Here is a 25,566-nt window from a genome sequence, read left to right as displayed (position 1 = left end):
CTGACCCTTCCCGGTGGTGCCAAACCCTAATGCTGCCAAACCCCAACCCCCAGTGGTTTATCTCTCACCTGTCCTGGCATACGACGGGTTCCCGGCGCCGGCATTTTGATCCATGTCTGGATCCCGGTGTCGGTATTTCAAGCAATGTCAGGATTCCGGCATCAGTATTCTGACTGCCGGGATCCCAAACACCGGGATCCTAACCGGATCCAAGTGGAGAGAGAGAAACTGCCAACTAATCAGCTCCTTAATGTCATTTTTAAAACACAGCCTGTAATATGGCAGTTAGGAGCTGATTGGATGATACTTTATCTCTCTCCAAGGCAGAGTACATCTGCCCCCAAGTGTTATACTCCTGTGTCAGGACTGTATTTCCCCACCATGTGTGTAATTAGCAGACAGTGTATTTCACAGCTGGGACGTTTTTACCCAAATTCTGTCAGACTCTTCCTCCTAATGCAGGCCCAGCAGTGAAGATGGGTGGGAGTCCTGATTCTGTTATCTGAGCTCTGCTTCCCACTGACACCCCAGTGGCTTTGCTGAAAGTCTCTGTCACTCTGTAAAGGTTTCATCACTGTCTCTGTAACACAGCAGAGCCGTAGTATCAGGCATGTAATGCAGGACTGAAGTCGAACTAGCCACCTGGAATATGTGCTCTGGTTGGTACACTAGCCACCAGGAAAGTGGGGTCTGCTTTACATACTAGTCGTTAGGAATGTGTGGAAAACGTTACATGATAACAGGGAATGTTGGGTCTGATTTTTGTAGAGTGTGTGTGTCAAACGCCTTTCTTATCGATTACCTAGCTCACCACAGGTGATGGCAATCATACATTACCAGGAAAGTCCAGGAACAGAGCATTTTCTCCCTCATGGAGAGGGTCAGGTAGGCAAGTATGGTGTATATATATATATATATATATATATATATATATATATATATATCTCAAATGATGGGGAATTTGTACTGTGCACTAGCCACCAGAATAAACACTACACTCCTAAAGCGATTAAGTCATGGTCAGGGCGGGATGTATTAAGATACATCGCAATGCGGTGACGGAGGCCCCCCGCGATACCTGTGAGAAGGTCTGCGGGGTGTCTCCGTCAACCCCCCAGGGGGTCTCCACACTGCCCGCACGCCAGGAAGCAGCAGCAGGCTGTCCCCGGCGCTGCGTTGCTAGGGGGAGGAGGAGATTACCTTCCTGGACCAGGGCTGCCTGGAGGAAGGTATGGCAGAGGGGAGGGGGGTTGGCGTCTGCGGAGGCGGCGGGTTGCGGCGGTTGGCGATAAGAAGCCCATAGGCTTCTATAGGGTATCGCCTTCCAGAGATGGTGATACCCTGGACGGCGAAAATCCGGCGGTGGGGTCTTAGTACATTTGAAATTGCGGTAAAACCCCCGAAAACGGAGGTTTTACCGCATTTTTCCTTTAGTACATCCCTCCCTCAGGCGGGATGTTATGAGATAATTATGTTTTATTAAAAATCCCCCAAAATCCAAGTCAATCAGCTCCTAACTGCCATGTCACAGGCTGTGTTTGAAAAATGTCAGGAGCTGATTGGCTGGTACTTTATCTCCGTCCACTTTATCTCTCTCCGAGGCTCAGTCCAAGATTGAGGGCCTCGGATAACCCTTCAGTAAACAATGAAAATTTAATTTATTTCAAGTAACACTTTCATTTATTACAAATGTATGTGGTTAATGTACAGTGCACAGTGTCGGGCTCGCGGACCTCCGCAGTTTACAGATCTATTGCAGATGGAAAAGTAAAGGAGAGCTGTCAGAAAAAAAACAGTTCTGATTGTGATCTGCTTTAATAGCAGACTGTCCGACAAGTTTCAGTGCACAATAATTATTTGTGTGTTTAATGCAACAACAACAAAAGAATCAGTCACTGTGGTGTGTGCAAAAGTCCAGGCATTCATCCAGTTATTCATTAATACTTTTTTTTTAAGGCTGTAAAACTTGATTGCCTTGTTACACCTTCAGTACAGAGAATTCCAGAGCTGAATAAATACTCTGGCCTTTCTAGCCTCTCAGGAGATGGTGCTTGCTCTCAACAATGAAGGGGTCCTGGCACAAAACTGCTCACACTAGATAGGTCACAACAACCACTCTTAACAAGGCCTTCACCTACAAAAGCCCCTGCCTTATACCTAGAAGCACAGGCCGTAGCCGGGAGCCTGACACGGGAGCTACCCGGCTGCGGCCCGTGCTCAGCATATTGACGGGTTGGTGACGCTGCTGGCGAAGTGGCAGGGGTGGTGCTGGGAGATCACATGATCTCCCAGCGCCGCCCTTCCAAACACTGTGAATGGGAGCCATGTCGCATCGACGCGGCTTCCCTTTACATTGCACAGCTTACCGGGTTGAACTCGTGTTCAACCCGGTAAGCTACCCGGGTAGGATTCCCGGATCACTTGATCCGGGTTTTTGCAGAGGGACCATTTTCAACTAGCAAAAAACACAGGTAAATGCGCGCCCCCGTGCATTTACTCGTGTTTTTTGAGCTAGTGGAAAAGGGGTATTAGAGTCCTAGATCTACACAGGTAATTGGTTGGTCCCAGGAGTTAAGCTTGTGGCAGTAGAGATTTATCTTAGAACTGCTTTTGAGTAGGAGTTGGAGACTAGACTATACTATGAAAACTGAACTGACAGCATTATACTAAGGGGTCTATTCATGAAGCAGTGAAAAGAGTGGAGAAGTGAGCTAGTGGAGAAGTTGCACATGGCATTGGCAACCAATCCGTGTTGAGGTAACATTTAAAAAGTGCAGTCTATAAAATTGTACAGAGCAGCTGATTGGTTGCCCTGAGCAACTTTTCCACTGGCTCACTTCTCCACACTTTTCACTGCTTCATGAATAGACCCCTAAGGCACCAGATGAAGATATAGTATGTACACTTCTGAAGGGCAACCGGCAGCTAAAGTCCAGGTAGCAGCAGATGGTCAGTTCAGGCAACAACAAATGGCGGAGTTTGGATATACAAGATGGGGATGATTACAGATGGCAATCAAGGGCAGTGTTGAGGTTCACTAGGTGGTGACAAACAAGCAGCCTAGTGTTGGCACACTAGTGGAAGTTACAACAAAGTCAGCAATGCTTTCCAGCTGCAGCTGCCATATAAATCAGCAGGGACCAATCGGTGCATAGTGATCATGTGACCACACTGCATCCTGGACTCGTGGGCCTGAGGTAGATGTATCAAACCTTGGAAAGTGGAGAATGATAAAGTACAAACCAACGAGCTCCTAACTGTAATTTTTCAAATGTAGCCTGTAACACGGTAGTAAAGAGCTGATTGGTTAGTACTTTATCAAAGCTTGGAGTGAGAGAAATTACCAACCAATCGGCTCCCAATTTTAATTTTACACCCTGCAACCACACTTCATTTGGACGCTGCAGACTGCAGTGTGAAACAGGCCCCCGGAGCATCCTCAGTTCTATGCTCACTGGTGCTGGCCTGCTCACCTTGGGGAAGATGTAGTGAGCCATGGAGAATTATAAAATGGAGAGAGATCAAGTACCAGCCAATCAACTCCTAACTGCCATGTTACAGGTGCTGTTTGAAAAATGACAGGAGCTGATTAGTTGGTTGTTTAGCTCTCTCCATGGCTTAGCACATCTACCCCCTTCTCTTTAATGATGTCATATGCTCAGCAGGGACGTGCAGGGAGATAAATGGCTGAGGAGGCACTGGCTAGTATCAGAGCCAGATTTACACACAATACAGTGCATCCGGAAAGTATATACAGCACTTTACTTTTTCCACATTTTGTTATGTTACAGCCCTATTCCAAAATGGAATAAATTCAGGTTTCCCTTAAAATTCTACACACAATACCCCATAATGACAATGTGCTAACATTTTTTTAAGTTTTTGCAAATTTATAAAAAAAAAAAAATGAAACCACATGTACATAAGTATTCATAGCCTTTGCTCAATACTTTGCTGCCAAAGGTGCATCAACAATTACAGCCTCAAGTCTTTTTGAATATTATGCCATAAGCTTGGCACACCTATCTTTGGGCAGTTTCGCCCATTCCTCTTTGCAGCACCTCTGAAGCTCCATCAAGTTGGATGGGAAGCGTCGGTGCACAGCCATTTTCAGATCTCTCCAGAGATGTTAAATCGGATTCAAGTCTGGGCTCTGGCTGGGCCACTCAAGAACATTCACAGAGTTGTCCTGAAGCCACTCCTTTGATATCTTGGCCGTGTGCTTATGGTCGTTGTCCTGCAGAAAGATGACCGTCGCCCCAGTCTAAGGTCAAGAGCGCTCTGGAGCAGGTTTTCATCCAGGATGTCTCTGTACATTGCTGCATTTATCTTTCCCTCTATCCTGACTAGTCTCCCAGTTACTGCCGCTGAAAATTATCCCCACAGCATGATGCTACCACCACCATGCTTCACTGTAGGGATGGTATTGGCCTGGTGATGAGTGGTGCCTGGTTTCCTCCAAACATGACACCTGGCATTCACGCCAAAGAGTTCAATCTTTGTCTCATCAGACCAGAGAATTTTGTTTCTCATGGTCTGAGCGTCCTTCAGGTGCATTTTGGCAAACTCCAGGTGGGTTGCCATGTGCTTTTTACTAAGGAGTGGCTTACGTCTGGTCACTTACCATACAGGCTTAATTGGTGGATTGCTGCAGAGATGGTTGTCCTTCTTTAAGGTTCTCCTCTCTCCACAGAGGAATGTTGTAGCTCTGACAGAGTTACCTTCGGGTTCTTGGTCACCTCCCTGACTAGGGCCCTTTTTCCCCGATCGCTCAGTTTAGACTACCGGCCAGCTCTAGGAAGAGTCCTGGTGGTTCCGAATTTCTTCCATTTACGGAAGATTGAGGCCACTGTGTTCATTGGAACCTTCAAAGCAGCAGATATTTTTCTGTACCCTTCTCCAGATTTGTGCCTCGAGACAATCCTGTCTCGTAGGTCTACAGACCACTCCTTTGACTTCATGCTTGGTTTGTGCTCAAACATTTATTATTTATTTATTTATTAGCAGTTTCTTATATAGCGCAGCATATTCCGTTGCGCTTTACAATTAGAACAACAATTATAGAACAAAACTGGGTAAAGACAGACAGACAGAGGTAGGAAGGCCCTGCTCGCAAGCTTACAATCTATAGGGAAATAGGCATTGATACACAAGGATAGATGCTACTTGTCACATAATGGTTCCCCAGGTTGCTAGGTTCTTAATGGGTTGTATATGATATGATCACCCAGCAATGTTGGAAGACAAAATGTGAGTTTATGTGGACTGTACTGAGGGGATGTAACTTGATAGGGAAGCTGTGAAGGTTATGTGTGTGGGTCTGAAATTTGGTAGGCTTGTCTGAAGAGATGAGTTTTCAGAGAACGTTTAAAGGTTTGGAGACTAGAGGAGAGTCTTATTGTGCGTGGGAGTGCATTCCACAGAGTGGGTGAAGCCCGGGTAAAGTCCTGTAATTTTGAGTGGGAACAGGTAATACATGTGGATGAGAGATGCAGATCTTGTGCAGAGCGGAGAGGTCTGGTAGGGAGATATTTTGAGATGAGTGAGGAGATGTTTGATGGTGCAGTTTGGTTAATAGCCTTGTATGTAAGTAAAAGTATTTTATATTTGACACGGTAGAATACCGGTAACCAATGGAGGGACTGACAGAGCAGGTCAGCAGATGAAGAACGTCTGGCGAGGAAGATTAGCCTCGCAGCTGCATTTAAAATGGATTGAAGTGGTGATAGCCTATGTTTGGGAAGACCAGTAAGGAGACTATTACAATAATCAATGCGGGAGATGATAAGTGCATGGATTAGAGTTTTTGCAGTGTCTTGTGTAAGATAAGGGCGTATTTTGGATATGTTTTTAAGGTGCATGTAACATGATTTAGAGACAGATTGAATGTGTGGAACAAAGGACAGTTCAGAGTCAAGGGTGACACCTAGGCAACGAGCTTGTGGGGTGGGGTGGATAGTTGCATTGCCAACAGTTATAGGGATATCAGGTTGGTAACTACTCTTAGCTGGTGGGAAAATAATTAATTCGGTTTTGGAAATGTTGAGTTTGAGGTGGCGAGATGACATCCAAGATGAAATGGCAGACAGGCATCCAGTGACACGAGCCAATACTGGTGGTGACAAATCTGGGGAGGATAGGTAGATTTGAGTATCATCAGCATACAAATGATACTGAAATCCAAAGGAGCTGATTAGTTTACCAAGAGAGGAGGTATAGATTGAGAAAAGCAGAGGACCTAAGACTGAGCCTTGCGGTACTCCAACTGATAGAGGTAGAGAAGAGGAGGTAGAATCAGAGAAGTGAACACTGAAAGAGCGATTAGATAGGTAGGATGAGAACCAAGAAAGGGCTGTATCCTGAAGACCTAGGGATTGTAGTGTTTGTATGAGAAGAGTGGTCAACAGTGTCAAAAGCAGCAGAGAGATCTAGAAGAATAAGTAGTGTGTAATGGCCTTTTGATCTAGCAGTGACCTAGATCATTTAAAAAAGAAGGAAGGGTAGTGTGACTGCGCTAGGTTTGATGAATACAACACTAATGGTAAAATTTAACAAATTTATTCCTAAAATTGTACAATGGATATATAAGAATAGTATCAATAAAATATGCACATGAATAAACTAATAGACAATGCAATTGCTAAAAATGTAGATTAACATCCCAAGGGACCACCCAATTCGCCAGGTGTGGAAATTGGACTTTGTGGAGATGTATGCGGTGACCGTTCCAAATGTATTTCCCCTATATTATAGTCCAGCTTATACAATAGTCTCAGAATTTAGGCAAGGTCCAAATGAATGGACTAGTTACCGTTAGAGGGTATATTGCTCCGGAATCTGTAGTGGAGAGCTCCTCATGCGATACGGTTATATGCAGTCCTTTGTATGATGTTTGCCGTTTGGAATCTGAGAATTGAGAAGATCGTCTGGACGATGCTTGGGGAATGGTTCGGTCCTCCTTGGAGTCGCTTCCTGGCTGGGGTCCCTGGATCACCTGACGCGTTTCGCTGCAACCAACTGGCAGCTTTCTCAAAGGTATAAGCAGTCTAGGACATGTGGGGTTTATATACCATCTCTAATATGGTGGCTAATTAGCCCCTTGGTGCACCTGGGTACAATTGCATAATCACTTCTAGAGCTAAATGCAAAAAATCAGAATAAACTTATAAGATAAGACAGACCTACTTCGAATAACATATAGTAAGTAGCAAATATGTACATTCTTTGTGAAAACCGAAGTGTTTAAAGCTTTTGTTAATATGTGAATTAATGGATATGGACAGACAGGAAGTGTGTAGACAAACATTAGCCAATAGCTAAATTTGTTGTGTGTCCGGTTGTCATGGGAATGGTGTTGGCAGCTTCCATTATAGGTGGGGGAACATGTAGAGAACGGGACTAAGGCTACGTGCTTCCGTTTTGTTCCGATCATGTGACTATTGTCACGTGATCGGGATTTGGTATTCTGTGTCTGTGGCGTACGGAGGAGCGGGGAGACGGTTGCTAAGCAACCGGACGATATCTTTGTTTCTATAGGTCCGCAGCGACACACCCTCAGGCGGTCGCGTAACTGGCCCTGCTCCGTATGTTACGGAGAACGTGATTACGTCATAGTCTGTAAGTCATCACTGGCATTACTTCCGCCCTCCAATCCGTAGGATGCCTAATGCTTCCGCCAACCTAGCGATCAGAAATAGAGATTTTATACTTCAGTTTTTGGTTCAGTTGAAACTCGTACTTTTTTAGTGGCTTAAGAATCTGACTCAACAGGGCCATTATTCGAACTATAGATACAGGGAATAGGTTTTTTTAGTAGCAGGTATTTTAAGCATTATATTAACGTATCCATTGGATAGTGATTAGAATATTAGTTTCCTAGATAGATTAGTAGACTATAATGCTTCATAGCTATTTATTGCTTAGTATATTAATTTTATCTGAATATTAAGATAGATAAGATGGTATAGAGGCCATATAGGTGTCCCCTCTATTGATTTATATATATTAATTTTATTATATTATTATTATTTATTGTAATCATAATTCAAAGGTTTCAGAATACTAGAAAGGCGAGACCATAATTTGTGAGCGGAATTGTAATTTTTTAAAAAGAAATTCTTATATATTTTATATGGGGAAAAAAAGAAAGATTAGTTATAAACAATAATTCATATTATAGTATTTAGTTCTACGGCATCATTAAGACCACCAGGGTAAATGGAGCCCATTTTAAACATCCAATAAGTTTCTTGTTGGCATAGTTTTTTGTAGCGGTCCCCACCCCTATTGGTTATTGGGATGTGTTCCACTCCAATTAGTTTCAGGCTGTTGGGATTGCCTTGGTGGAATTCATAAAAGTGTTGAGAAACACTATGGGATGACAGTTTTTTAATAATATTTCTACGATGTTCAAGAAACCTGATTTTGAGTTTTCTAGTGGTGCGCCCTACATATTTGAGTCCACATCCACATGAAAGAATATATATAACATATGATGAATTACAATTGATGAAATGTTTAATTTCATATAGTGCACCATTATCTTCAGTTTTAATGGTCTTGGTTCTATTATCTATGAAGTTACAGGTGATGCACCTGGTTGCTCCACATTTGAAGAACCCTTTAGTGTCGGATGGAAGCCAGGAGTCTAATTGGGCTGTGGATTTTAAATCAGGTTTCAAAAAACTGGGTGCCAACGTGTTTCTAAGGGATCTATTTTTCTTAAAGATAAAAACAGGAACACTTGGTAGCAGGGGGGCTATTAGATAATCCTGTTTAAGGATATTATGATTTCTTTTAATAATTTGTTTAATCCGAGAACAGTGACTGTTATAGGTAGAGATGAATGCTATTGGTTTCTCATCTTCTATTAGGTTAATTTTGTCCTTTTTCTTATTGGTTAGTAGTGTGTTTCTGTCTAATTTACTAACTTCTTCAAATGCTTTATTTAAGAGAGCTATAGGGTACCCTCTCTGTTCAAATGATTTTATCATCTCAGATGCTTGGGCTTCGAAAGATATTATATCGGAGCAGTTGCGTCTGAGGCGTATAAATTGACCCCTGGGAATGTTTCTCTTCCAGGGGGGGTAGTGTGCACTGGAATAATGTAGATAAGCATTAATGCCCACTTCCTTAGCATAATTGGTGGTGTAGATTTTACCATCTTTAGCTTCAAGTGACACATCCAAAAAATTAATACATTGGGAGTGATATTGGTGAGTGAAAGTTAAACCATAAGAATTAGTGTTAAGATAATCAACAAATGACTGTGCTGAGTGTGAATCCCCATCCCAAATGATGAAAAGATCGTCAATGTACCTGCCATATAGGACCAGGTGCGCCTCCCAGCCTCCCCTCCAGATAAGTTGTTCCTCCAATTCCCCCACATAGAGGTTAGCATAGCTGGGGGCGAACCTGGTCCCCATGGCGGTACCCTTGACTTGTAAATAGTGAGATTGAAGAAACAAAAAATAATTGTGATGAAGGATGTAAGAGATGGAATCAATTATAAATTTCTTGTGTGTCTCACTCAGGTCCCCATCTTGAGCGAGTCGATTGGATATTGTGAGTAGGCCTTTCTCGTGTGGAATATTTGAATAAAGGCTTTGGACATCCAAAGTTAAGAATGCATATGAGTTAGACCATTTCACGTCTTTGATAAGGGTTAGGAAATGAGTGGTATCCTTGATGTGAGACCTGAGTGTAGGTACACGTGGTTGTAAGTATGAGTCTACATAATAGGATAGGTTGGATGTGAGGGAGTGAATGCCAGAAATAATGGGACGCCCCGGGGGTGAGGTGAGGGATTTGTGTATCTTGGGTAAATGATAGTATACTGGAGTGACAGGGTGTGCAGAATAAAGAAAATTGTATTCGTCCTTGGATATGACTCCATCGTCTAGAGCCCCCCCCCAGAAGAGAAACAAGCTCCAGAAGGAATTCTCGAGTGGGATCGCTGTTTAATTTAGTGTAGAACTCGGGGTTTTCTAACTGTCTTGTGGCCTCCAGTATATAGTCGGTCTTGTTCTGTATGACAAGCCCTCCCCCCTTATCAGCTTCCTTGATAATAATGGATTTATCCCTAGTTAGATTCTTAATAGCCCTTTTCTCTTGTCGAGATAGGTTAGATTTATTTTTATGGGGATAAAGATGAATATCAGAACACATAGTTTTGAAATCGTCCATGGTCACCTTATAGAAGGTTTCTATGCTGGAACCTTTGGATTTAATTGGGAAGAATTCTGATCTCTGTTTAAAGTTCTTTCTGGATATGTCGTACAGTTTCTCTATTTTATTGGGGATGCATTGTTCTGTACTAGCCAGTTCCTCCAATATGTCCAGCGCTGTCTGGTCCCCATCATCAAGTACTATGGGTAAAGCTTCCTCCCTCCTTTGTTTTATGTGTTGTTTAGCGAAGAATCTTTTACGGCATAAGGTTCTGATGTATCTATTAAGTTCCACAAACAGTGTGAAAATATTTGGGGGAGTGGATGGGGAAAATTTAAGGCCCTTATTCAGGAGGGTAATTTCAGAGTCTGAAAGAACCTTTGTAGATAAATTGAAAATAGTGGAGGTCTTTGTGCCCTTGGTCTTATTTCTATTTAGTTTCTTGTGTTTTTCTTTCTTACCCCCTCTTCTACCTCTGAATCTGTACTTCTTCTTCCTCTTTTTGATGTTATCTGTTGTTCGTTCGCATGTGGTATTTGATCCCAGTGTGATTTTGTTTGGGCGTTTGTCTAAAAAAACATCTGTTGTGGTTTCCGTTTTGCTCATATTTGGATCTCTTTCTTTAGGTCTCGCCCCTCTGCTTTGCGTATCATAAGTTGGTCTATCCTGTATTCTAGGAGATACTGGGTGGGGATATCTAGAGTGGGGGGTTTCTATTTCGTTTCTATTATTTCTCCTATATGAGGGGGAGCTATTTGGCCAATGATGTCTCGTGTGTTCCCATTCTTTATGTTGGGGGTAGTTGGAGTTCCTATAGGTAGAAGAATAGGTATTTCTATTGGAAGTTTTCCTGTGTCTATTAGATGTTGATTTGTTATAAGGTCGACCTTGTGATTTTTCATATGGTCTCCCTCGCTGTTCTATCTGTTCGTCCCTGTTTTTTAGTTTATATGTTCTCACTGTTCCTTTCGTATAATCATCAAAATCTCGCCTAAATTTTGTACATTTGGTATCTAGGAGCGTTTGTTCGAATTTATCGATTTTTTTCTGTAACGATCCTATCCCTTTCTTTAAATTCAGGCATGTTAGCATGTGGTTCGAGTCTCTTTTTAACTTCCTCAATTTCTTGTTCTATTTGTTTCGCTCTTTCCATTCTGTATTTAATAACTAGCTCCATTAAAGTAAAGGAGCATCTATCGAGAATATTCTCCCATTGTTCCTGAAATACTTTATTACTTTATTATTATACTTTGTGACTAGATCATTCACTACTTTGGTCAGTGCCGTCTCTGTGGAGTGTTGGGCACGAAAGCCTGACTGAAGTGGATCCAATAAATTGTGCGAGTTAAGAAAGTGTGTAAGGCGAGTGTACGCAAGCCTCTCAAGTAGCTTGGAGGGACTGGGTAGCTGGGAAATGGGACGGTAGTTAGAGAGTGTGTTTGGGTCAGAGTTGTGTTTTTTTAGAATGGGAGTAATGACTGCATGTTTAAACAGAGAGGGAAAGATACCAGTAGAGAGAGATTACAGATGTTAGTTAAGGTTGGGATAAGCACAGGAGACAAAGTTTTACTGACCTGTGAGGGTATAGGATCAAGAGGAGAGGTAGTGGAGTAGGAGGATGAAAAGAGTGTTGATACTTCATCTTCACTTGTGGGATCAAATGAAGAGAAAGTGCCAGAGGGTTCAGGTAGGGAATTGAGCAGGTCACTGGCTGAGTTAGAGCATACCATTTCATCTCGGATTTTATCAATCTTATCCTTGAAGTAGGAAGCAAGTTCTTGTGCACGGATAGTAGCCAGTGGGGGAGGTGAGGGAGGGTAAAGAAGTGATTTAAATGTATTAAAAAGTCGCTTGGGGTTGTTGGCATGATAAGAGATGAGAGATTGGAAATATGTTTGTTTGGCAGTGTCCAGGGCCTGACGATAGGAGTGGTAGGTAGTCTTATATGTGAGAAAGTCACTTGGATTCTGAGATTTCCGCCACTGACGTTCTACTTTACGTGACAGTTTTTGTAGGTGTCTTGTTGATTTAGAATGCCATGGTTGGCATCTAAGCCTACGTGGAGTGTGATGGGTAGCTGGAGCCACTTCATCAAGGGCACTCTCTAGGGTCTGGTGCAGGTGTGATACAGCAGTGTCAGGTGTAGTAAATGTAGAGATTGGTGAGAGCAGTTGTTGCAGAGAAGTGGAAAGTTGTTGAAAATGTATATTGTTAGTATTTCTGCGGGTTAGAGGAGGCTTGCTTGGTTTTAGTGTCCTAGAATTTAAAGTAATAGAAGAAATTGTGAAGGTCAGGTTGTGATCAGAGAGAGGGAAAGGAGTGTTAGTGAATTCGGAAACTGAGCAGAGCCTGGTGAAGACAAGATCAAGGCAGTGGCCCTCATGGTGAGTAGAGGAGTTGGACCATTGGGTTAGGCCAAGAGAGGAGGTTAGAGAGAGGAGTTTGGATGCATGAACAGATTGTGGACTGTCAAGAGCTATATTGAAATCGCCCATAATGATGGTGGAGATGTCAGAGGATAAGAAGTGTGGGAGCCAGGCAGAGAAATCTTCTAGAAATTGTTGTTTAGGTTGCCCAGGAGGGCGATAGATAGCTGCAACACGCAGAGAGAAGGGGGTGAAAATCCTGATAGAGTGAACTTCAAATGAGGTGAATGCGAGTGATGGAACCTGAGGTAGAACAGTGTATGTGAAAAACTGTGACAGTAAGATTCCGACCCCACCACCTTTACTATTATTAGGCCTAGATGTGTGTGAGAAGTGGAAACCACCATGTGACAGTGCTGCAGGGGAGGCAGTGTCTGATTGTGTGAGCCATGTTTCTGTTATAGCCAGCAGATTAAAGTTGTGAGATATGAAGAGGTCATGGATGGATGTTAATTTGTTACAAACAGAGCGTGCATTCAATAAGGCACATTTTAGTGATTTGGAGGGGGATGGGAGACACGTGATATTTATGAGGTTAGATGGATTTCTATGTTGTTTTGAGATAGCAGAGTGTGAGAGGGAAAGGTGGTTGGGGCCTGGATTTGGTGATATGTCCCCAGCTAATAAAAGCAGAAGAGTGAGATATATATTGGTGGATGTTTGCGAGTGTTTGTACTGGTGGCCAATTGCGTTTGTCAAAGTACTTGCAGAGAGGAAAGTATAAATCTCATGAGTGTTTAGAAGAGGGGAGTGGAGAATAGAAGCTGTAATGTGTACAGAGGGGTGAGTTTCAGGGTGAGTGTAGAATGTGTTAAATTTGGTGAGAATTCCATGAATTGAAATTAGACACAGTAGTTTGATGAACATGCTGTGGTTGTTTGTGTTTTCTTTAGTTAAGTGGAGTTAGAGTAAGTTGTTAAAGTAAGATACCTTTTCTTGTTGTTTTCAATGTTTGTTCAACTGTTTTTTTTAACTGTTCGGATAACACACTTATTAATTCCACACTTAATAAATTCCAGCAAGCAAACATACACTGTCAAGTGTGGGACCTTTATAAAGACAGGTCTGTGCCTTTCCAAATCCTGTCCTATCAACTGAATTTACCACAGGTGGACTCCAATTAGGCTGTAGGAACATCTCAAGGATGATCCGTGGAAACCGGATGCACCTTAACTCAATTTTGAGCTTCCTGGCAAAGGCTTTGAATACTTATGTACTTGTGATTTCTTAGTTTTTTATTTATAATAAATTTGCAAAAATCACACACAACTTTTTTCAGGTTGTCCTTATGGGGTACTGGGGGTAATTTAGACCTGATCGCTGCTGTGCGATCGGGCCCAAACTGCGAATGCACCGCAATGCGCAGGCGCGTCGCACGGGTACAAAGACAATCACCGCTCGGCAATGGGTTTGTGCGACGGATCCATTCGCACGGCCAATTGCAAGGAGATTGACAGGAAGAAGGCGTTTGTGGGTGTCAACTGACTGTGTTTTCAGGGAGTGGCTGAAAAAAACGCAGGCGTGTCCATGTGTTTGCAGGGATGGTTCCTGACGTCAATTCCGGTCCCGGACAAGCTTATGTACTCGCAGCGGCTGAGTAAGTCCTGGGCTGCGCAGAGACTGCACAAAATCTGTTTGTACAGCTCTGCTACATATGCGTTTGCACGCTTGCACAGCTAAAATACACTTCCCCTGTAGGCACTGACTATCGGATCGCAGCAGTGCAAAAATCGCTTGCTAGCGATCATGTCTGAATTAGGTTCATTGTGCATAGCATTTTGAGGGAAAAAATTAATTTATTCCATTATGGAATAAGGCTGTAACATAACAAAATGTGGAAAAAGTGAAGCGCTGTGAATACTTTCTGGATACACTTTCTAGGTTTAGAAACAGCAGCTTCTCAAGATGTCACGGGAGTATAGCAAGTATCCCTGGAATAACAAACTGCAGGATTCCCTTAACGTGTTTCGTCCACAGCTAATATATTTGTTTAGGAGAGTCTTTGGTAGCCGTGCTGGATTGCAGGAGCTGGGGTGGATGAATAGAACTTTCTCATAGGCTGAGATGAGTACAGGTCTGGTGGAAATTGGGATACTGGTTTAGCTGCTAAGGCTGAGCTTCGGGCTCTAGGCGGGAACATATGACTGGCTGGGGCCAGATAGGATAGAGGGTCGATTGGGAGCGGTTGGGATATAGCACCAGGCTGGAATCGGCAATGCTTCTTAGGCCACTGGAACCTCTGTGTGATAGATGATAGAGACCTGGTGTACTCTACTAGGATTCTGGAACACTGACTGCCAGCAATCAGAAGCCTAGGGACGTGGCTGAATAAAGCTACGTTTTAACTGGTATCTTGTTACTGCCCGGGTAGCCCCCCCCCCCCCTATATACGACCTGCTCAGAGGGGTATCTAGAGAGGAGGGGACCCGGAGCGTGTGCAATCCCCGTGTGTGGGCCCCCTCCTATCCCCTAGCCGGCAGCACCGCTATTAGGGCTCTGAGCACTGAGACTCTGGCACAGTGCTAGAGTCTACAGCGCATGCGCGGGACTCCGAAAAAATGGCACAATGGCCATTTTTTCGAAAACCTGCGCATGCGCTGTCGACTCTAGCACTGTGACAGAGTCTCTAGTGCTCAGTGTGCTAGCAGTGGCAGTTCCAGCTACAGGAGAGGGTGGGGCCCACACACTGCCACCAAAGGACGCTGGAAAGGTAAGTATAGAAGAAATGGGTGCAGTGTGGGCCCCCTCTGAACCCAGGGGCCCGTGTACACAGCACACACTGCACCTTTTATAGATATGCTACTGCCCCTGCTAAGCTGTGATTGGTGCAACTGGGCAGGTGACCACAGCCTGCCATCCCAGTGTACTGTTCCCGATCAGCTGACTCTCAACAAGATGGCAGTGCTCATAGGATGGCGCCTGCGGGTCCCACTCTTGTGGAATGCCAACGGGGTGGCAGCAGACACAGCGGGGAAATCCAGAGAGAAGAAGAGAAGAGCCCCCGGAGCCAGACAGCTGCAGAGAAGACAAGTGTGCGGGTTTCCACTGTAAGCCTAAATACCTAGGTCTGGTGTGAAGGGTGACAACACTGGAATAACCTGGGTCATCACCCATGCGTGATCAGGTTTAAGTACAGTACTGAAACCAGTGCTAAGAGTCCCGGGTCCGAGCCGTGTTACAGCCAGAGTTTATGTCTGAAACGGGTAGAAGAGAGCACCCACCAGGCTTTTTTTTTAGTAGAAAATTCCCAAATAATTGTCAACCTTTCGATTCTCTTGGGGACCTTCGTCAAGACACGTGAGATGTGTGGTTGAAAAGGTGCAGTTGCCTGGACGTTACAGGATAGCCTTGAGATTTGTAAATGCACCCAAGCATAAGTGTCTGAGATGATGTATGTCAGTGCGACTCTTTCTGTAGACTATATATAGATAAGAGACAAAGAGGTCTATTTACTGAGCCTTGGACGGAGTACCAGCCAATCAGCTCCTAACTACCAAGTCATAGGCTGGGTTTGAAAAATGACAGGAGCTGATTCTTAATCTCCATTCACTTTTATCTCCATCCAAGGCTTAGTAAATAGACCCCAAAGTAATTCACCAGCATGGTTAAACAGATTACTATTAGCATGTCTTCTATTACTCAATAAATACTGAGTTTCAGAAGACGGCGATACTCGATGAATCTGATAGCGGAATAACGTTTTGTTTGTATTACCGTCCTATGGCCCTCATTCCGAGTTGTTCGCTCGCTAGCTGCTTTTAGCAGCATTGCACACGCTAAGCCGCCGCCCTCTGGGAGTGTATCTTAGCATAGCATAATTGCGAACGAAAGATTAGCAGAATTGCAAATAGAAAATTCTTAGCAGTTTCTGAGTAGCTCGAGACTTACTCCTACACTGCGATCAGTTCAGTCAGTTTCGTTCCTGGTTTGACGTCACAAACACACCCAGCGTTCGGCCAGACACTCCCCCCGTTTCTCCAGCCACTCCCGCGTTTTTCCCTGAAACGCCTGCATTTTTCCGCACACTCCCAGAAAACGGTCAGTTTCCGCCCAGAAACGCCCACTTCCTGTCAATCACTCACCGATCAGCAGAACGATGAAAAAACTTTGTTACGCCGTGAGTGAAATATTTAACTTTTGTGTAAAATAACTAAGCGCATGCGCTATGCGAACCTTGCGCATGCGCAGTAAGCGACTAATCGCAGTATAGCGAAAATCAGTAACGAGCGAACAACTCTGAATGACCCCCTATGCGCAGAACGTATACAGTATACAAAGGAACATTTACCCTCAGAACATACTGTGAAAGGTTTAGCTGGGGCCTGTGATATGAGAATGTGCTAGGAGAACGATGACTTCAGAGTTAACACCGGTCATTTATTCTCAGACTGCCGCCCTTTGGTGTATGAGCAAACTTCCGTACTGATCCAACTGTATTACAGGGATTACAAACCTAATCCCAGATAAAAATACATCCTAGGAAAAACAGAACTGTATGTCTGTATGTCTGCTCTAGGCCATTTACTAACTTTGTTGTCATTGAGATTATCAGCATGTTAGCCACATGCCCTGGAAATGAGTTCACGTGTAAAATTAATGATGTAGATCCCCTTGAAATAATTATTATTATTATCCTTTATTTATATGGCACCACAAGGGGTCCGCAGCGCATTGCAAAGTACAGAAACAGTATGAACAAAGCAAGAAGAAAGTAGCTTACAGTACAGAACATTGCAGGATATGGATGTGGTCTATAAACATTACTGCAGCAGCTGTCATAGTGCTCAGATAAGCAGTGGGGCGGCAGAACCCAAGGGATTGGTGGTGGTGTAAGCAGTGGGGAGGACCGGACGGTATAAGTAAGGAAAGAGGGCCCTGCTTGTGAGAGCTTGCTGTCTAATATTGCATACAGTCATAGGCTTTTAAATCTGAGCTACTCTATGTTCTGCTTCATGGGTAGGAAGGCCAATCCCGGGCCGTTTTTTCAATACCGGGACCCAGGATTAAAAAGTGATCAATTTTGGGATTGGCTAGGGTTAAAAAAAAATTTGTAAAAAAATACTCACCCTCCTCAGGTTTGGCTGTCGGCGGGTCCGTGCGGCAGGTGACTGTAATGTTGGTGGGTTCGGGCAGCAGGCGGTGAGTATGGGCAGCAGGAGGCGGGTGCAAGCATTCCAGGCCGGCAGTGAGGCTTGTGCTGTGTTGCGCAGAGTGACCTCTAACACCATGTCACACAGCTGCACTGCTGTGGGCAGGGGGAGCTGGGCAGCGTCTGAGCCGTATGCTGAACTGGCTCAGACGCTGCCCGGCATTAAAAACAAACAATGGCCCGAATCCCGGGATTGGAAGCTCCAATCTCTGGATTCAATCCCGGCCAATTTTAGGCCAAAATCCCGGGATCCCGCTGATCCCGGGATTGGCCACCATATCCATGGGTTTATTAAGCACTATGGAGACCATGTCTACAGTGCAAATCAAAGGTATAGAGATCACTGGTATTTACTGTCCATTACACAAGTTACTTGTGAGTGCTATAATCATTTAATTAAGCTATTGGCACACAGCTTTAGGACTGCACAAGGGAAATCCTGCAGGTTGTGCACTGGTCCTGTCCCGCATATCCCCTTTAGAAATCCTAAGGAATGTTGTAATTACCCTGTGTAAATTGTGCCTTCACCTGCTGGTATTGATGGCTCGCTCCTGGCAGGGTTACATGACGTCTACGGGTTTGGAAGTCTGGCAAAGTGAAGGAGTTGACTAACTAAAAGTTCTACTTCTGGGCCACAACATCATGGAGGATCTGTGATAAAACCCACCAGTCAAGAGCTTAGAGCGAAGGGAAGGCTGGGGTAATATGCGGAGATCTTTCACTGACGTATGTGTTCCCCAGGGGTTACATTTTGTGAATGGATAAGCAGGGACGTGCCTCGGCTCAGCCAGTGCCTCTGGTAGTTACAGCCCTGGCTCCTAGGTTACCAAAGAAAAGCTGTGTTCTCATAAGTGGGTCTCTTGCGGAATCTCTGCACCATGGTGGGGGGAGATGGAAGGTTTGTCATGGGGATGTTTAACATCTTACTTTTCTGTATGTGTGTACACACACACACACACACACACACACAATTGAAATCACAGAAAACTAGTAATTCGTGCAAATCAATTTGCACGAATACAAGTTTTCTGTGATTTCAAGTCTCTGAGTGCCGTCTCATCCTTTCACCGTGAATCTACAAGGGGTTCATTCCGAGGGAAAGGCACCGGAGCGAGTCAGTCCCGCTGCTGGGACAGTGCCTAGTGCCGGAGGTTTGCATATAATATTTATATATAATGTGTGTGTGCATATAATAAATACTGTATATATCTAAAATTATGATTATTATTTTTTTCTTAAATATACTATGGGCCGGCTGTACTTACAGTATGTTATAGAAATTCAGTAGGCTCCATCATTCCGGATTCGGTATGAATTACTGGCTGTCAGGATCCCGACGGTCAAGAGACCGCCGCTGGAATCCTGACAGGCGGAATCCCGGTAGTGAGTGCTGCGAGTTCGCTTGCCACACTATTATATCCTCCCTCAGGTGGTGGCGTGGACCACCACCCGAGTGGGAATACTGGGTTTCTGTCGGGATTCCAACCGCCGGCATTTCCTTGGCTGTCGGGATTCCGGCGTCTGTATCCTGACCGCCGGGATCCCGACATCCGGTAAATTAACTGCATCACATCATTCCTTATTACAGTAAAAGTACGCAAAGTACAGCTTTTGCTACAATATTATACTTTGTATATGATGTCAGATTTCTCCCCAACCTATATGAACTGCCTCTGAAAAAAAAAAAAAAATTCACCTATAGAGTCCGTTAAACATCTCTGTACCGTATGTGACATAAGTATTCAGACCTCTAGACTCATGTAAGTGGAATGATTAATGATATGAATATTAAAAAGAACTTGCCCTGTTCCCAGGTGATCAGCGTCTCTGGGTCAGTGCACCGTGGAATGTGATAAGATCTGTGTTGGAATCACTTTCCTTATTAGGAACTCAGACAATGCTGCAAGTAATCTGTCCGGTTCTCCCTGTTCTAGAATAAGCAACTCACACAAAAGGATTATGCAAAGTGAGAAATATTTGCCTGTGAAATAAGATCACGCAATTTTCTGTATACCATCTGCACATATTGGCCAATAGTGCGGGTTGTATTATAACACAAACATACAACATTCTACGCTGAATACATCTAACATCGAGGAAAATATTACAGCGCCTGTTAATGCAATTACTAGCAACGTGAGTGCCAAAGTGGAATTATCACCAGCAATCTATAGAGGTGGATTCATGTTAACATTGGTGCGAACAATATTTAAATGTTATCCAATTGGTTAGTAGGAAATGCAGGCATGGCTGTGCGGCCAATCACAGTGCTGAGCCTGCTTCTGCCCTATAGCATTATAATAAAGGCACTAAATGGGGGATGTATACATGGTGGAATTACAGTTTTCCAATACGTCCTTCAGTTCAAATGACCACGAACCATCTGAGACAGGAAAAAGGCAACGCTATGATATCAGTGTATCTTAATATGCAACAAACAGAATCCCAGTGCATTTAACAACGGGGGTCATTCCGAGTTGATCGTAGCTGTGCTAAATTTAGCACAGCTACGATCAGGCACTCAGACATGCGGGGGGACGCCCGGCACAGGGCTAGCCCGCCCCACATGTCAGGCCGGCCCCCCCTCCCACACAAATACAAAAGCATCGCACAGCGGTGATGCTTTTGCATCTCAGGAGTTACTCCCAGCCAGCGCAACTCCTGCGGCTGGCCGGGAGAACCTCTTTGCTGCCCCTGGTCGCAGCGGCTGCGTATGACTTCACGCAGACGTCGCGCCCCACCCAACGTTCCGGCCACACCTGCATTGGCCGGACCGCGCCGCCAACCAACCCCATCTCGTCCAGCGTCCGCCTCATAGGCGATTGCTAGGCAACGACTGCCTTCAGCCATCTGGCACGCGCCGGAGCACTGCGCCACCGGTGCATGCGCAGTTCCGACCCGATCAGGTCGGAATGACCCCCAACATCAGCACATAATACAATGCAGTCTGATACACAGGCACAGCACTGGTAACTGTGGGGGAGATACACTGGCGTCTGCGTACTCCAGACCCCTGACGCCACACTATACACACAGGCCGGAAATCTGTTAGTTCTTTGCTCCTTTGTTGCTTTCCTGTATGTCCACTGTATTAAACACTTGTGTATGTTCCGCAGAACGGTGAAGATCGGGTCTCATGACTGGTATTACGACCATGTCCGCTCTCGCTTCAAGCGGTTTGGCAGCGCTAAGGTGATGCGCTCTCTGTACCTGAGACAGCAATCTGACGCAAGGGGAGGATCCAACTTGTCAGGTGGGACTGAGTGACTTTTGCAGCTTACGAATAATGAACGGTCGCTAGTCAAAGGGAACTTAAAGCCAAAAGATTTCCACACTTGCCAACAAGCCTATACTGCAGTTTAATTAAATGTAGCAGACTGTTTCCAATTTAATATTAAGGCAAAAGAGGGATGGTAACGGGAAAAAATATGAGATTCAAGACTAACTAATGAGCGATCAAATCTATTCAAAAACACTCTGAAATTTGATTAGGGTTTAGCGTTGTTAAATAAGTTTTTTGCTGAATATGTCCGCCCTTATAATGGGGACAATTGACCAGTAATGTTTAAAGCGGTCTGCTCAGACCACGCTGCAGAGCCGCCACTTTCAGTGAGAGTTCCGGGGGAACCCTCTACCCGGCTAGGAATGCGATGTGTAGCCCATAGGCTACAATGGGACGCGGGGACCAATATCGGGAAGGAGGGACATTTTCAATACAGCACTGTGGACGGACGGATGGGGACGGCTGTGGCGGGTGGATGGTGGCATGAACAGCCTGGGCCCTCCTTTCTCTGTCAGATAAGCTGGGCCCGGGACAGCTGGCCCCCCAGCACCCCCCTGGTGGTGGCCCTGTCATTACTACTTCCTTGGAAGCAGCAGTAATAGCGCTGTATGGTAATGTAGTTGTAGGCGTCTATTATAAGCAGACACCTCCTGCTCAGTAGTAATACGACCTGCATCCTAAGATGCAGCATTGGATCAGGCACCCACCACCCCTCAACTTATGGCACCCATGGTGCTACGCAAGCCGCTCATCACAGAGGCCAGAAAAACTTCGTCTAAGGATGGACTTTCCTGACCTCTTCCCACCTCCAAAACGGCTGCAACACGCCTCCTTTGTCACAAACTGAAGCCGTCGGCGGCCAAGAAACAGCATCAGACTGTCTCAAGGACAGTCTGATGCCGGGCTGCTTGCAATGTTGCAGGACCCATTCGCACACGCGTAGAACGAGTCCTGCACATGCACAAAGTACTGAACATCGGTACGTTGCATCATGAGCCGCCTTAGCGACCGCACCTGAGTGAGGGCCAGTGTCTTATGAGAAGCAAATATTATGTGTTATACTACAAACCATCAGTAGATAGTTCTACATATTCTGTGATGATTTTTTCCCCCGACTTAAATGATTCCCCCTTTTATGTCTCTGCACAGGACTTCAGGACCGAGTATACAGCATGCCCGACATTAGTAGTAAGTAAGGCCGCCATAACTTAATACTTGGGAACAGTTTTGTTAAGTGAATGTGTAAAAATGTTCTGTATTTTGGATGTCAGGGACACACGGGGTCATTCAGGCGCTGTTGCACCTGTGATATCATGCACAAAGTACCGATGTTCTGTGCGCAGACCCCGTTCTGCACGTGCGCAAAGGGGTCCTTCAACATCGGAAGTAGAACGGCAGTCGACTATCAGTGATTGACAGTCTGCTGCTGCTCGGAGGGCAAGGACGCAGTGGTTACGGCCTCCATTTTTGAAAACGGAGACATATTGCCTCCTTTTAGGGGAGATTTGTGCGGCACCATAGGTGATGGTGACTGAGTGCTCCGATGCTGCGTCCTAGGATGCAGGTCCGATCACTACTGTAACAGGAGACGTTGACTTGTAATAGACGCCTCATGCTGCATCTCCATAAAGCGCTGTCACTGCGGCTACAAGGGGAGCAGCAGTGATAGTGCCTCCGACATGACCTGAATGAGCCTCACAGTGCGTATTGAGGTATCGCATGGTATTCATAGAGTAAAGCATCATAGAGGGCCTAATTCAGCAGCAATCTCTATTGCTACTAAAAGTGAGATTTTTTGAAAACTCAATTGCATAGAATCGCACAGGTAGTTGCCGCCCACAAACAGAAAAAGACGCTCATGCAAAATCGGGAACATCAAAGGGGTAAATTCAAGCAGGGCATCCACAAATCTGCACATGCTGTTGCATGCAGGTGATCGCAGATGACGTCAGAGACCCGCCCACAAAATGCCATGTTACCATCCCTAAATGCTCACTTCCTGTCCATCACTGTGCAATCGCTTCACTTTAATATGCGAATGCACCACGATCGCAATGCAGCTCTGGCACATGTGCAGCGCATGTGCAGTGTTTCTGTAATAGGCTAAATTGCGAAAACTCTTAATTGCGATCCATTCTAAATCAGGCCCAAAATGTAGCAATGTAAAATATATTAATATAAAATAACAATTAAATAACCATAAAAAAGGTATGATAAATTTATATATACATACCTCCCAACTGTCCCAATTTTCGTGGGACAGTCCCATTTTTTTTTTGGGGGGGGGACTGTCCCGCTGTCCCACCCGCGTGCTGCAGTAACCCGCGGTGGGGAGGGGGGCAGATGGGAGGCACCTGCACTCGCTATTCACAGGTGACAGAGGGAGAGAGAGGGCATTTCAACAGCTCACAGAGTGCTGGTCATGCCCTCTTCAGTGACGTTAAAGGGGGCGTGACTCACTATTGTGGCTTTACCGTGAGGCCACGCCCCTTTCGTATAGGCCACACCCCTTTTGACGCACATGCACTTTGTGCGCGCCAAGGTCCCGGTTTCAACCTTTAAAATGTTGGGAGGTATGTATGTATGTATGTATGTATGTATGTGTATAGTCCTCTATTTGACCGACACTTCACTTCATCAATTAAGTACCTGGGTGCCTTTCCACGCTCCAACGGAACCTCAATGGATGCAGAAAGATGACTTGAAAGGCTTGTGTGGCTGCAACTTTTCAAATCTGGGGAGTACCACTTGTTACTTATAGTGTGTATGTGTGTGTATAGTGCTGTGGTTTGCATCTTTCTACACATTTTCTGGTTCCCGCTAACAGGGGTTCTACTGTGAGGTGCGGTTTCTGAATCGCGTGAAGAGAGTTTTCACATATATATAATATGTATGTGTGTGTGCACTTTTGTGTTGTGTTTTTTTTAATACATTTTACTTCATTTTATTTTCATTTTTAACATCTTGTTACGTGTGCATGCTTGCTCATGTATGCATGGAGTGACTTATTGTCACTGCTCCATCGACGGGGTAGCGGAGGAATGTGATGTTTCAAAATTTACAGTTATCACTAACATTTAGTAAATGGGCACATATACTGTATCTGTTATTCTGGCTGCCGAAGTCATTTGCATATGCATTTATTTCACACATATTTTGACTACTATACATAGTGACCCAGAGCAGCACGTCTGTAGAAACAGATGCTGAGCTAACAGGGCGGCCACAGTAGTGCTGGTCCTCTGTGATAGGTGGGGGGGCCTCTCTGGGCCACCGTCCAATCATCCTCTGCACAATAACATATTGGAAGAAACTGGGCATTCTACACCTGGCCCAGTCACACCTTGATATACCTAGTTACACTCCTGCATCAGTCTGACCGCCTTCAACCCTTTTGCACACACATTAGAGTGGCACTTGAGTGGAGATGAGCAAAATCCCTGCAGAACAAGCTGAAAATGTGTGGCAATACAATGGGGGTGATTCAGATCTGATCACTGGGTTGCTAAATTTGTTGTGCTGCGTTCAGATAGTCGCCGCCCAAGGGGAATGTATATATGCCGTGCAAGTGTGCGATCGCATGTGTACGCCGAGCTGCAAAAAATTCCTCAGTCAGCAGACAGCTGCAAATACGTTCGCACCTCACTCACCATCCAATGATTTTTACACTGTGTGCTGTGTGTGTGCAGCCCAGGACTTACTCCTACAGCGCCATGAGAACAGGCTGATCAGGTCCGCTTAGTAACACCTGCGTTTTCCCTGACACTCCCAGAAAACGGTCAGTTACCCCCCACACACGGCCTCTTCCTGTCAGCCAGCGAATGGCTGTGCGATTGAAATTTTTCGCACCATCCTGTCGCTGTTCGGCGATGCCCATTGTTTTCCGACGCGCGTGTGCTTTGCGTTGCTTGCGCAGTCTATCGATGATCGCCCGCTGTGCGAAAACACCCAGCAGCGATCAAGTCTGAATCAGGCCCAATGTCCGAATTGTGCTTGCGATTCATTTGGTATTCTAATAAATATTTTAATTATGACCATCCATAATGATACGTCTCTTATCTTGTGTACAGTTCTCAGTATTGGTTTTTATCATGAGTATTATACTGGGCCTAATTTAGACTTGTACGCAAACCTGATGCTCGGCATACAAGTCCGATGATGATAACACTAAGCATGTGTGGGACCTGTTCTGTGCATGTGAACAACGGGTCCTGCGTCCTCATACGCATTGCCCCTTAAGCCCCAGCCTGATGGATAGGCTGAGGGTGTTTGGGGATGGGGAAAGGGCGGGAGCGGCAGTGCTGGCAAAAAAATTTTTTTTCAACTGAGATTGCAGTAGCGCGTCGACACTCGCCACATCAACGATCAAAACAGCGTTTTTGCAGACATACTCCCAAACGGGATGTAGTTATGTGACCGATGCCTATTGAGTGGGAATAGAACCTGTGGCACTCGCTCTCCCCACCCCACCGCTTCCCCGCCGGGCATCTCATTGCCAGGATCCCGCCGTCGGTATGGTGACCGGCAGTCTCCCAACCACC

General features: G+C 45.0%; 1 protein-coding gene across 8 annotated transcripts in view; it reads left to right on the top strand.

Moving 5' to 3' along the window:
* Nucleotides 1-25,566, top strand: part of MLPH (melanophilin) — a 144,275-nt gene that overhangs the window by 45,872 nt on the left and 72,837 nt on the right. For all 8 annotated transcript variants that reach the window (XM_063933204.1, XM_063933207.1, XM_063933203.1 and 5 more), the window contains exons 4-5: nt 20,859-20,995; nt 22,175-22,213. In XM_063933204.1, coding sequence (XP_063789274.1) covers nt 20,859-20,995; nt 22,175-22,213 — 176 coding nt within the window. The remainder of the gene's footprint in view (nt 1-20,858; nt 20,996-22,174; nt 22,214-25,566) is intronic.

Source organism: Pseudophryne corroboree, chromosome 7 (assembly GCF_028390025.1).
Source record: "Pseudophryne corroboree isolate aPseCor3 chromosome 7, aPseCor3.hap2, whole genome shotgun sequence".
NCBI classification, from domain to species: domain Eukaryota; kingdom Metazoa; phylum Chordata; class Amphibia; order Anura; family Myobatrachidae; genus Pseudophryne; species Pseudophryne corroboree.
This window is presented reverse-complemented; position numbering and strand designations above follow the sequence as displayed.